Here is a 13,515-nt window from a genome sequence, read left to right as displayed (position 1 = left end):
TGTTAAGTTTTTGATGATACAGTGTTTGGATTTTCCAGTTTCTCTAGGTTTTTTTTTTTGTTCTATATGTTTTTAGAACTTCTAAGCTGTGGCACAATAATTATGTTGACTTGCATATTCTTTTACATTGACTACTAATGGTGGTAGTTCCTGTAAGTGATTTCATGAGCCCTGGAGATGTCAGCTGTGATAATACATTTTGTAGGGACAGCCTGGTTAGCCCAGGCTTAGCAGAGGGGTGTCTGCAAGATGTTCAGTTTCCAGATGCATCACTGTGTGAAAATAGCTATGTTGCTTCCATAGCCAGCAGGCACACGAGGTTTGTGCAGTGCTTAGCTCAAAATAGTAAGCCATACCAGAACTTGAATGTGTTGAATACTTGAAAGTACACTGCAGATGTAACCCAGCTAACTGCAACAGCTAGCTGAAGTCCAGAAGTGGTACATTTCYGTCCCACATTTCAGTCCAAACATTAAAATAAGAGATTTGATGTTTATATTTGCAAATGTGGTTTATTTGCTTTTTTTCAGCATGTATGTATATAAGATAGATTTATRTTTAACATAATGACTTGATTCAGTGCTGGTTTTTAAGATGAGCTAGATCTTCACTTCCTMGTATTCCTTGAGAGTTAAACTGACTTTGTTACAAAAGTTTCCGTATTTTTATATCTCTCATATTTAACTGTTAGTACCTCAAGTGAAAGGAAGACATGCCCAAAATGTAAATGGACTCAAATCCAGGTATATCAACTTACCTGATAGATAATGAAGATGGAGAAAGCATATATATGTATATGTGCTGGCCTTTTTAAGGAGTGTTTTCATAGAGTACTCAGTGGTGTCATTTTCATAGGCATTCTTTCAAAAGTACCAATTAAATCTGAAAATGGGATTTCTGAAAAAGAATATTGGTAAAATCAGGTTAGCTGTTAAAGTTGCTTTTCTTTCTGTTTTGGCACTAATTACCTTTAAGGGAAAAAGGAAAACRTGGGAACAAAGAATATATTATGCCTTAACGGATGGCTGTGTAACATGGTCGTCAGTCTAGATTTTGTTTTTTCCCTGGTCTATTTTCTGTGTGAAAGAGTACTTGTGAGATTCTTGAATTTTATTAGTTTTTTTTCTTGGAGAAATCTATTTGGCATTATGTCTGAATTTAAGCTGTGCTATGAAATGCAGGTTGATTAGCTGTATTCAACAGACAGAATTTAAGTTTGACAATGTTGAAATATTTCCTGCTACTTTGATGCATAAAAACAGTCTCTAGGTAAAAGAAGGGAATAGTGAGCCTCCTGAAGTCAGGTTGAGAGGTAAATGCATTTTAACTGATTTTAAGCTAGACAGCGAGGTGGATATATATCTGTATGCTGACCCTGTTCAAAAAAAAAACCCCAAAAAAACCCCAAATACTCAACTTTGTGCAACCAGCCTGTATTATTGTCGTTTAAATAAACTGTGATCTMTTTTGCAGGCCTTAGATGGTCAGAATATTTATAATGCTTGCTGTACCCTACGAATTGATTTTTCCAAATTGGTGAATTTGAATGTCAAGTACAACAATGATAAAAGCAGGGACTACACTCGTCCTGACCTTCCATCTGGCGATGGACAGCCAACGCTGGACCCRGCTATTGCTGCAGCATTTGCAAAGGAGACCTCTCTTCTAGGTATGATGTTATTATTCTTCTTCTGCACTGCAAAGCCACTTCATGAAAACATTCATTAATCCTTCTAACAATTCAAATTACAATAGTGTCCAAAGGCCCATTCAGGGTTCAGTCTCTATTGTGATCTGAATTGTAGTAACATAATTATTTTGTTTGTAGAAGTACCRCAAGAAATGAATGAAAATATGTGTGACAAAATGACAAATGCACAAAATATTAGAAAAAGTCAAGTTCGTTCAACTTTTATCCTGAAATCTGTCCTCTTCCATATGTTCCTGTCTGTGCCCACCTTKCCCATTTTCCCACCAAGTCTGTAAGAAAGACTTAATATGATTTGCATGATTTCTTCATGCTAATGTTCATTTGTAATATCAGATTAGGAAAAGAACATTTTTCTGGTTTCCTTCAAGGAGGAAAGATTATGCTCTTTGTTTAAAAGCCCTAAACCTTTGGGTGCTAGCCTGTAGTTTCTGTGAATGAAAGAATAAGAATCTGTAGCTGCACTTCTAGGACTGTGGTATATGAGTTATAATATCCTGTCAGAAGTTGGTGAAATGCTCTGACAAAGGTATAGATATATCAATCTTCTGACTTACCAAAATAACGAATGCATACTCCTACTCCTGYCAGATTGTTTTTTGGTGAGAGCACCTTTCACTCTTTAAAATGTAATAGTACTCAGATATAGAATCATTACTTTTATAAAAGCTGATTTATTATGTTGTGATCATTGTTCTTCCCACTTTGTCTTTCTCACTATTTTTCTTTCATAATTTCCAATTTTYTTTTCTGAGGAAAACAGAACAACATAGATTTCATGGTTATTTTGTACAGTCTGGGCCAAATTGAAGTAAGTTTTTGAGTTAATGTAGGAAAGAGGGGCCTTTCCTCTCTTATGAAAGACAGAAGTCATTTAGTGAATTATGTGAGGCCAGGAAGAGGTGAATATTGTATCTAGCGCCACTGTATTCGCCCCTTTTCTGAAATCAGGTTACTTGAAGCATATATTTTATATCTAGTTATAAAGAACACATAAACCCAATTCCCCCAACTTCCAAAGTGCTTGACTTCACACCYTCAGTATCACTTGCAAAATTATATATCACTTGTAGCTACAGCAAAAGTTTTGGAAATTAAGATATACTGTAGGAATCTRAAGTCTCACAGAAACCTGTAGCTGAAGTTTTAGGGTTTTTTTCTCTTAACTTCCCATAATTTAAAAATTGAAATTTCTCATTTCATGCTTTGATTGGGTAGGTGGATGAGTATTTGTGGAGAAGTTTGACACCATAGAGATAAGTGCTGTAGAAACACCCTCRAGGCAATTAGTAATTCTTTTGTCAGCCTGCAGTGACTAGAACATAGATATGGGGCTGCAGGATGAGTAGTAAGTAGGTGAAAGCAAAGTAAAGCTGCTTATTAATGAGACCCATAATATTAGGTATTGTAAGGTAGGGATTTAGAAGAGGAGAGAGTAAAGACTCATGAGTTATAAAACAGTGTCAAATGCAGCAATACATATGTAACTCTAATTTTGGCTATTTCCTGAAATCTTAAGTTGGTTTCTAGTCTCAGGGCTTCTAATGTGTTCCCTTGTATATAATACTTATAATGTGCATCAAGTTAACAGGTCTAATTTACTTGGCATGGTGAAATTATGGATGCTTGGATCATAACATTACTGTGAATATGTTTAATTGGAGTTACTGTACTTTCTGCAGTTATCCAAGTGACTTTAGTGGACTTCATGATCTAGTACTTTAAGCCTAAAAGTARTTTAGATAGTTTTGATTTTTGTCTGCAAAACTATGTAAGTTTTCTAACACTTTGATTTTAATCGCTCATTCTTTTGTGTATATTAAAAATAATTTCAAAAAAAGTTATCAAGATGACAGTCACAATAACTAATTAAATATTTTAATGTGTATTCCTTGGTTGGACCTCCTTACATGCACTGCTTTTCCAAGCAGCATAAAAATAAAAGCTATGTAACCTGAGTGACTTTCATTGCAGCTGTGAAACAGAGGTCAGTGAAGTCAGTCATGTTTATTTTGATGAGTAGTGGAGATTTTGTATCATAYTGGCTTTTTCTTCTGTAAAAACATTCATTGTTGCAAAAGACACTTAAGAGAGCTGGGTACATTTTGTACCTCTGCTCATGGCCAGTTGGGTAGCTTGGTTTATGGTTAACTCTTATTCAACTGTCAACATAATTTTGTGAGTTGAGTTTTAGTGACAGGATGTAATCTTGCTAGTCTTGGTGCTTAAATCTGCATTAATACGAAACTATTACGTATCTTCATTTCCTTCTGGATGAAGTTACTGCTCTTCTTCAGTATATGTGACTTTATGATGTAGTAACTAGTAGCTTTGTGAGCTGTTAAGCAGAGATGTTAAACTGCTGTCTTCCCCAAAGCTATAAGAAGCAGGACAGGAGCTAGTACAAGTGGATGGTGATCAATTGACATAGAGCCACAAAAAGGGTTCATAACAGGTTCCTAAATTCAATTCTCGGTCAGTTTTGCTTACCTGCATTAAGATAACAGGCAAAAAAAGCCTGTTACCTGTATCTGTTGGAAGCTAAAATAAAATKATTGAGAAAGATTTCTAATATACTTGATCATGGTGACAAAATAGCTAACGTTTCGAAGTAGTTGCAGCTAAGTCCTAAACAGTCTGGTACATGGTAACTTAATCATAATAGAATTGTGCACATAATAGAAACTTTTCTTGTTTTCATGTATTAAAAGACTTTAAATTACGTAAATMAGAATGGCAAATCAAAGGACAGTGGAGACTGCAGACCAAGAATTCTGTTTGCTGTGGCTTTGTAATTTGTCTGACCTTTTCAAAAAATGAGCTCTATGTGTGCTATGTAATTAGTTAAAAACATATAAATCAAATATATGTTCTAGCCTGTATGTATCATCACTCATTCATCTACTACATCATCACCTGTGATAAAATAAGGTTTCAAAAAACTTTGAGACGGTAAATTGGACAATTTTCAGTGCATCTTAATATCTTTTGAAAGAAGGGGAAAGTTACTAGTGGACAAAATGAGCCGGTTTCAAATGAATTATCAGAAGGAAATTCTTCTTTGTACTTCAGATATGATAGATGTGTCTTCTTTCTCTTCCCGCCAAAAAATAGTTACAGATGTTACAGAAAAAATACTTTAGATAAACAGTAGCTGCATTACACTGAATCACAGCATGATTTTTATATGAGAACTACTTCTAAATGCAAATACTGATATGAAATAATACTTATAATTTAGGTATTTGTTTATTATTGCAACTGAAAATACACTGTTATGCTTAGGGCTCCTAGAGCTTTATCCCTTGCTGTCATTGCTGCTATTTTTTGTTGCTTTTTCCACTAATTGCCCTTTTTAAGAGTCTTACTAATAATTTTGCAGGGTAATAATTGAATTAATAATTGTTTTTGACTTCTTCGGTGGGACCAAACAATGTCCTTGGGAGAGTCTGATGCTTTTTTCTGAAGAATTTTCTGAAAAATTTTGCTTTTTAAAGTTCGAGTTACACAGCTGTGCTGTGCCCAGCTATGGAAAGAACCATAGAAACTTCCCAAGTCTTCTTTAGATTCCTTTATTGCTAGAAATGCTGGACTGACTTAAAAGTTTCTAAGGTTAGGGAGAGGTGTTCTAAGGTTAGGGAGAGGTGTCTAGGCATATTAGAAGACTCGATATGCTCTAGTACGACCTGGTGGCTTGTCATTTTCTGAAACTGAAGTGATTGCTATTGACCTACAAATAAAAGAAGTTGTGTTTTTTTCAGGTGGACATCTGTCTTGTTTTACTGTTCTGGAGAAGTATTTTGATACATCAGTGCTCTTTYACTGAGCCCTGCATAATGTGCAAATAAGATGTTGTTCAAATACCATAAAGCTGTTGCTATATAAACTACGTGTAGTGCATATGTCTTACAAGTAATTTTCATGAATCCTGGGAGTAGCACACTCATCTCATACCCCAGTGACTTGACCAGACAAACTCAGCATGTCTCTGCAGGGTCTGAGTTTCCTTGGAAGAAGAAAACATAAAAGCACAACTGAAGCTTTAGCTTAGGGTAACATGCTTCTTCAGAGAATTGGATTGCAAAAGGCACAGAGCATGTTGAATCTTGAATTTAGAAAGTTCTGTCCTCACCTCAATATAAGGCTGTGAGAGATACGTAAACCTCTTCACGTGGCCATCACTGTTGGATATTTAGTCAAGCATCAAGTTGCAGTGAGGAATGTCTCAAATGATGGTGGAAAATAAGGATGTAATGATGTAGAGAGGATAGTTAGTGTTTGTTCTTACTGATTTAATCAACATTTAATTCAGACCATTTTGATAAACTAGACCCTTCAAGCATTATGGAGTGCAGTGGAAACAGTTTTGATGCACAATAAAGATTATATGAATGRAAAGTACTTTTTACATCTTACAGCTTTGCAGACTTGATCTGAAAAARGTTTTCTACTTTTCTCATGTTAATTTAGCAAACCCCTTTCACAGCCCTGTAGATGACTTTTAGTGCAATAWTCCGCTGTGTAGAGTGGTGTATGCAGCACTAGTAACTGATATAGAAACTCTTTGTTAAAACGACTTGTGTGTGTTTCGTAAAATATGCTTTATTTTAAAATTAGGGCTTCCTGTTGCAGCTGTTCCAGGAGCTCTGAGTCCTTTGGCTATTCCAAATGCTGCTGCTGCAGCTGCAGCTGCTGCTGCTGGCCGTGTGGGAATGCCTGGAGTTTCACCTGGTGGCAATACAGTCCTGCTGGTTAGCAATTTAAATGAAGAGGTCAGTGAGGCAATTTTACTTTTTTTTCCCCCCCTCTTTAGTCACACTTCATTTGTCAGTGTTTTATAATTTCTTTGCATTTGGCGTCTTACATTTCAATTTTAAGCTCAAAATACTTTTGCTGTTTTTTTAATAATCCCCAAAGCTTATTTTAAAGCCATTATTGTTAATCACATTTGTTTTCTTAGGTAGCTAACAACTTAAAATATCCTTAAAACATCCAGTCAGCTACCTATTTTTTTTAAAGAAAAATTTGGTAACCACTACATGTTTGTCATTTGAATTGAAAGCTTTATTTTTACAAAATATCAACTATTATTTCTTTTTTAATTATAATCATGTAAACTAGATTTTTTGTTTTGTTTCTAATTGTTTGCTGTTTCATTTCATGCTTGTATCTCACATTTTTGAGTCTTAATTTATGTGAACTACTCTAACACATTTTTCTTTGAAGGTTCTCCCAAAGATCTTGACGAGGCACTCTTCCAGTCTCTCTTAGTAATTTTTTTTCTTTGCAGTTACTCATTTGTCTTAAAAAAAAGTGGTGGCAAAGCATTTTCACCTTAACTATATCTTTCTTGCTAACTCTGAAGTCTAAAGGGATTAATTTAGTTTTGCATTTTTACTGTCCTTTACATTTATTTTGATGGCTGTGAAAGCTGGTATGAAATGTGGGAAGTTTGTATCAGTCTAGCTGTTCCATTTTTAACTGGCCTCTGTCACTGTAAATCATTAAGCTTTTTTTATCATCTAGTACTATTTTGTCATCCACAGTCTTGCATGTTAAAATGTTTTAGAGCAGAGTGCCATTTTAAAGATATTTTGCCTGCATTTCATAACCAGCCATGCTTACGCAGTTAAAATTTAAATTTTAAAATTTCTATTGCATGCTTTTTTTTTTAATTTATTTTCATGTTGAGATGAAATGCTGTAGTTTACTCTTAATATGAATGTACTTTACCCATATTTGTCTTGGGTGACTACATTTTACTCAGTTTTTCTTGTACAGTACATAAACCAACCATTTTCTGACCAAATTCCTGCATTTCCTGTGTACTGACCTATTTTTTTTTGTTCCCCACTTCCTTATTTTTTTTTTCTTCTGCATTGCTGTATTCCCTCCCCCATTTCATCCTTTCCCCTTTGTGTTCAACTTCCCTTTCCTTGTCTTTACCCAAATTCCCGTGCCCTTCCCTGTCTTACCCTTCTCCTCGTCTGTGTCTACGTTCCCTGTCTTCATTCCCTATGTTCATGCTTCTGTGCTTGAACAAAATGTTCCTCGGACCAACTTGCCCCAATTAACCGCCTTGAAACCATGATCCATGACCACCTCACCATTCTGCGGGAACCACCCTTCGTTATGGATGATCTGTTCATCTCCGCTCTTCCTCGACTCTTCTCTCTTCTTGTCTTACGCTGCTTGCTCTTCTCTCCTTCTAAAGATGGTTACGCCCCAAAGTCTGTTTACCCTCTTCGGTATGTTATTGTTAGCACTATACTTTTATTATTGATTTGATTTTGTTTTTATTGTTTTTGTTTGTTTGGTTTTTTTGTTTCACCTTAATTCTTATTTGTAGCTAGCACTTTGGCTTAAAGTTGAATAGTAAATCTTTTGCTATTTTTCTTTTGCTGTTTAAATCTCTCCATAGACACAGATTTTCTTTTAATGCATGCTAATATATTTTGCATGGTCTTTAATTTTATATCATTCACATAGCTTTGAGGGTTTATCAGAAATTATTCTTTTCAAAATTCACTATTCAAAATCTTTATCTCCTTTATTCATTTGTGAGTGTGTTGAGTTTGAGTGAGTGATCTTGTTGCTGTCTGAATGTTCCATTGATATGTCAAAATATATTACTTAGGTGACTGGCTTTAAAATGAACTTTTTCTTTTGGGTTACTTTTGACTTTAAAAAGGTGTTTATGGTGATGTGCAACGTGTGAAGATTTTATACAATAAGAAAGATAGTGCTCTTATACAGATGGCTGATGGAAACCAGTCACAGCTGGGTAAGATCAGTTTTCTGTTTATATTCCCATTAGTCTAAGTACTTGGAAATTGGGTTGTGTAAGATCAGGTGAACTAAGCACRTTTATATTTGTCAGTCTGTCTCTTATCCTGGTTACCCACCAGATCCAAAATGTTTTTGCAATGTGCTTGAGTTCCAAAAGGTCTGCACGATAGCTTAAATTAATTCAATAGCTGAATCATATGTCATGTTCCTTAAATAAAATGAAATATTCACAAAGAGTCTGCAGACCTAGTTCTTGATTCCAGCCTTGTAACACACTGCCCCTTTGAATTTGCTTGGGTGCTTTTTTACTTTGCTTGTGTGATGTACCACAAGCTATTGAAGAGTAACACTCAACTGAGTAAACTTGTCTTTTTCAGCCATGAGCCATCTTAATGGACAAAAAATGTACGGAAAGATTATTCGTGTTACTCTTTCTAAACATCAGACAGTACAACTACCTCGAGAGGGACTTGATGAYCAAGGGCTGACTAAAGATTTTGGTAATTCACCCTTGCACCGCTTCAAGAAACCTGGTTCAAAAAACTTTCAAAACATATTCCCTCCTTCTGCAACACTTCATCTGTCCAATATTCCGTAAGTGTTCAGTCAGTAAGCCAGTAATATTTATGTGAATCACAAAACACTGAATTGACTAATTATTTCCTGCTTATGCTTATTTTCTTTCTGTCTGTAGACCATCAGTAGCAGAAGAGGATCTACGCACACTGTTTGCTAACACTGGAGGCACTGTGAAAGCATTTAAATTTTTTCAGTAAGTAGCTTTTCTGCACACCGCTCTAAAGAAATATGTTTTGCAGCACATCTTAAAAAAAAGAGTACAAAAAGATAGCAAACATTAGGAGCAACCCCTGTAGTGTTCAAGTTCCTAATTCCATTATTTTGTTTCAGAAGAGATCACAAGATGGCACTTCTTCAGATGTCAACAGTAGAAGAAGCTATTCAAGCTTTGATTGATCTTCACAATTACAATCTGGGAGAAAGTCACCATCTGAGAGTTTCTTTCTCTAAGTCAACAATTTAAAAAGGCAGATAAAGAGTGAAGGTGTTTTGCATTGTTTGGTGTTGTCACCTTTTGACTGTTCAGGAAAGTGGGGACCAGAGTTTGTCTTCTTTTTTTTATTTTTTCATGCTGTTATCATTCCTTGATTGTTTAAAAAAAAGGCAGTGATATTAACTGCTTTTCAACTGTTCAACTGTTGTTTAGATAAACCATTGTTTTGTTTTAAAAGATTTCAAATTAATACAACATTTTCAACTTAGTTGACGTACGTGCCTTAAAAAGGAAAATTAGTACTGCTGGAATTGCATAACTAGTAAAAAGCAAATTTGGTTCTCTGGGGCACATTGTTACATGATAATTTAAATATGTTTAGGCAGGGGTGTGTAAAAAGGTTAAGTTTTTGTTTTCTCCTGCTTGATAGATTTCTTTATATGCTGGCTTGTCACTTATTTTTCTTTTTAATTGGATAAGATGCATTATGTTGAAAGAGTAAAATGACATTATTTGATTTTTGCTACTTTTTGTTTTGTGTTCTTTATAAAAAAGGCCTTTTATATTTCATTGTTCTGGTCTAGATTCAGTTATGAATGTAGGCATTAGTTAAAATTAACAAGGTACAGAATATTAATTTCTTAAAGGACAAAAAGTGACTTCTGTGACTTTGAGCCCTACGTGAAAAGCATTGTGGAATCTTAACCTTTTTGTACACACTCTTGTGGGATGTATCATATAAATGTCAGCACTAAGTAATGTCTTGTTTGTGGCTGAATATTTTTYGTAGATGTTTTTGGAGTTGACATGACTTACGTGCATTTCAATATATATTGCCATCTTTAGTTTGTAATTAAGATATGGAATATGGTTGTGGATTTCTGAGCATGTACAGACTGGTCAAGCTAGTTCAGGAAATGGTGCATGTATTTTTCCAAGATGAAGAAAGTTTGCTGCAGATGCTTGCAGGAAATTTTGTGGCAGTTTCCTAAAACTGACAACCAGGTGGGACCAAAGTTTATGTGCCTTTAGTCTTAATTTACCTTGCATTGTAATATTCAGTTTTAATAAATCTCTTCAAAATATTTTGTATTTAGAAATTGATCTGACTTTACTATAAACATGGCTCAGAATCTGCAGATCCACTTAATTTGAACGCAGTTCACTGAGTCTGAACTGTTACCTTGATTCTGTTTAAATGACCAATACTTTTTGAAATTGATGTACTTAGTTTCAAAATTCATAGATTCTGTTATCTATGTAGAAAGAAAAGGTCATGTATATTTTCTATTAGTTGAGTTTTTACATCTTTAGAATTGTAAAATTCAGTATAGTTTGAAAGTGGCACAATTAAAAATTAATTTTCTAACAAAGTTGGGAGGTTTGATGGTTGTTTAATTTCATTTTGTGTGTACTCTGCTTACCTCTGTAGCATGCTCAATAAACACTTCTGTAGCTCTGTATTCACCTTTTCTGTCTTTCTCTGCTGCTTTCTATCTCTCCTCTTCTTTGTTTTTCACTTCTACTGTGCTTCTAAATCCATGTTTATTCTCTGCCAGGGTGGGAAAAGCATAATATCAAAAACTACTATTTATGGCTTTTTACCATGAATCTGACACTGTGAAAAATACCAACTCTTTATTTTCAGATAGTGACCCCTTTGCAGGCGTATGTGCAAATGAAACATTTCCCACCCTGTTATAACTTACTGCTTTAAAGACATAACTTTTATTGTAGTTCGTTAGCTCTCTCTTTCTATCTTTTTAGTTTTTAAGCAGATTTATGCACTAATAGATCTCTCAGGTTTGCCATGCTCTCTTGCTGCAAGTTTCATCTTTCATTTTTTTGTGTCTGCTAAAGATTTTCTACTAATCATGCAGTATACTCATGGGTGAAAGTAACAAAGGATTTAACATTGGATYCGTAGACATGTTTGAGAACAGGATATTTCACCTTTTCTGAGTCATGGGTTCAAATGAATATTAAAACAGTTTGGACACTTCAATAGTGTTTCTTTATATTACTTTGAACTGATGGTTGTGGGKTTTTTTTCCCTTCGATTAGAAATAGGATTTTACACAGTTGCCATTTAAATGTAATTGAATGATCCTGGAGCTCCGATGATTCGGTAAAAGCTGTTGGATTCAAATCAGAGAATTTTTCTGTCATGTTTCCAGTGCAACCASTGTAGATACATTGATGTCAGAATACTTTATGAACGGATGCCTTCCTTTCTGTTGGCTTTTAAATCAGTAAATAGCTTTCAACTTTTAAAGGTCATGGTATAATGTAGGGGACTTGCATTAGTCTTAAAATGCTTTTTATTTAACATATTATCAGAAGTATACTCAATATATGATTTAAGTTATACTCCAGGTGTTGCAGTGATCACCCAACCTGAAATGCTGGTAGAGTCCTATTCATTCATACACAAAGCTGTGAATTGGCATCTTTTTACAACTCAAGCACCCAAACGCATAGACRTAACTATTTCCAATTGATTTAAGCAGTAGTTAAGGGTCTGACTGAGCTGATCTTTTACATTTTTCATCTGTACAATATGATGTCCCRTATTTTTCTAAAATTAAAGTGTGTCAGATTTCTTTTTGTGTATCAAAATGTGCTTGCATGTGTCACCTAGAAATGTGAACTGAAATTTGCCATTCCGTGGGTTCAGCTTGTGCTGAATCATCTCCACTCTAAAACGTGTATCCGATAGCATACAGTGATTGCCATATGTATCATTTTGAAATAACTGTGAACATCTGCACTGTTTGGTTGTGTACAAATGTAGGGGTTTATAAAAGGGTAACTTACATATTGCTTGCYCGGCTTATTTCCTTAAAAAGAAGTTTCTATACTTCCCTTATTTTGAAAATTTCTGTGACAGAAACCTCGAGGGAAAGAGTATATATTGGCTTTGACTTGTTACAAATTCAGCAGCTTTTATTATGAGGTTATATTTGTATCAGCCAAAATTGAAAGTAATGACAGTCGTAATTGTCATTAAAGCATTTTTTATTAATCTGAAGAAAATCACTGTTCAGTTATTGATACTTAGTCTTTAAAGTGGCATCTCTTCAGAAAATACAGAGTTAGTAATATCTTAACTTCTAGAACTTTCAAAAACTTGTTTTTCATAAGATGGTACTGCATTTTGTATAGTAATTTGTACATTTTTGTTGTTATAAAATGTAAATAAGTATCTGTATTTTTAGCTTTTCATAATGTGAAAATGCAAAGCATCACTTTTATTAAAATTTTACTAAAAATGAGATTCATTAATAACTTCTTACACTCCATGGAATTTGAGTTTTCAGATTGTTAGTAAAACTTTACCATAGGCATGGTGATTCTCCAAACTCAATTTCAGATTTTTAAATCTGTTTTTTGTTGGAGGGCATTTGCTGATTTTTTTTTTTTCTTTGTGAATTGTTAACATTTTCCTCTGGTGGAGCAATGAAATCGGTTGGAGAAGTCTAAAATTATTCTTTGATCAGATAATGTCTGCTGGCAAATATAGAATGTAAATGAAATAACCCAAAATCTGATAACATTCTAACTAGAAATTGTGGGAATATCTCAAAGCTAAGTGAATACACGTAGAAGTATTTCTRTATATTGTGATTTAACTTGTTATGAAAGGCACCTTTGCCCTGCAGGAGTTACAGCTCATACAGCCGTTTGTAGCTTGCCGTTTTTAATATTTTACATTAATAATCAGATTTGTAAGTCATCTTACAAAAACTGTTTCTGTGCTTCATTATAAGTTTCCTTATGCTTTTTAGTATCTTACAGCATGACAGGATTAATCAGATCCTGCTSTCTGCAGGATTTAAGACACTGATTTCAAACTCAAGTTTAGTCCCAATAATTTGTGTAATCCTATGCTTAGATAATGTAGTTCCATTGAAACATTAGAAAAAAGAAATACGTTTTTCTCTGCCAACAGGAATATAAATCCACTAGTCCATCTTAAGAAATGGTTTTCTYGGTATCAAATGTG

At 34.4% G+C, this 13,515-nt stretch overlaps 1 protein-coding gene across 5 annotated transcripts in view; it reads left to right on the top strand.

The window, feature by feature from the left end:
• The window catches only part of PTBP2 (polypyrimidine tract binding protein 2), a 46,751-nt gene extending 34,067 nt beyond the window's left edge, over window positions 1-12,684 (top strand). For 2 of the 5 annotated variants that reach the window (XM_057373414.1, XM_057373396.1), the window contains 7 exons: window positions 1,474-1,669; window positions 6,341-6,480; window positions 7,923-7,956; window positions 8,400-8,492; window positions 8,875-9,091; window positions 9,192-9,269; window positions 9,407-12,684. In XM_057373414.1, the coding sequence (XP_057229397.1) occupies window positions 1,474-1,669; window positions 6,341-6,480; window positions 7,923-7,956; window positions 8,400-8,492; window positions 8,875-9,091; window positions 9,192-9,269; window positions 9,407-9,539 (891 nt within the window). In that variant the 3' untranslated portion in view covers window positions 9,540-12,684. Of the gene's footprint in view, window positions 1-1,473; window positions 1,670-6,325; window positions 6,481-7,922; window positions 7,957-8,399; window positions 8,493-8,874; window positions 9,092-9,191; window positions 9,270-9,406 lie in introns of all 5 variants that reach the window. The other 3 variants (XM_057373406.1, XM_057373389.1, XM_057373381.1) reach the window with 3 other exon arrangements.
• The last annotated feature ends 831 nt before the right edge of the window (window positions 12,685-13,515 follow it).

Source organism: Malurus melanocephalus, unplaced genomic scaffold (assembly GCF_030028575.1).
Source record: "Malurus melanocephalus ecotype Western Australia unplaced genomic scaffold, MMel_1.1 scaffold_8, whole genome shotgun sequence".
Classification (NCBI taxonomy): Eukaryota; Metazoa; Chordata; class Aves; order Passeriformes; family Maluridae; genus Malurus; species Malurus melanocephalus.
The sequence above is the reverse complement of the archived record's forward strand: the minus strand, read 5'-3'. Positions and strand labels throughout refer to the sequence as shown.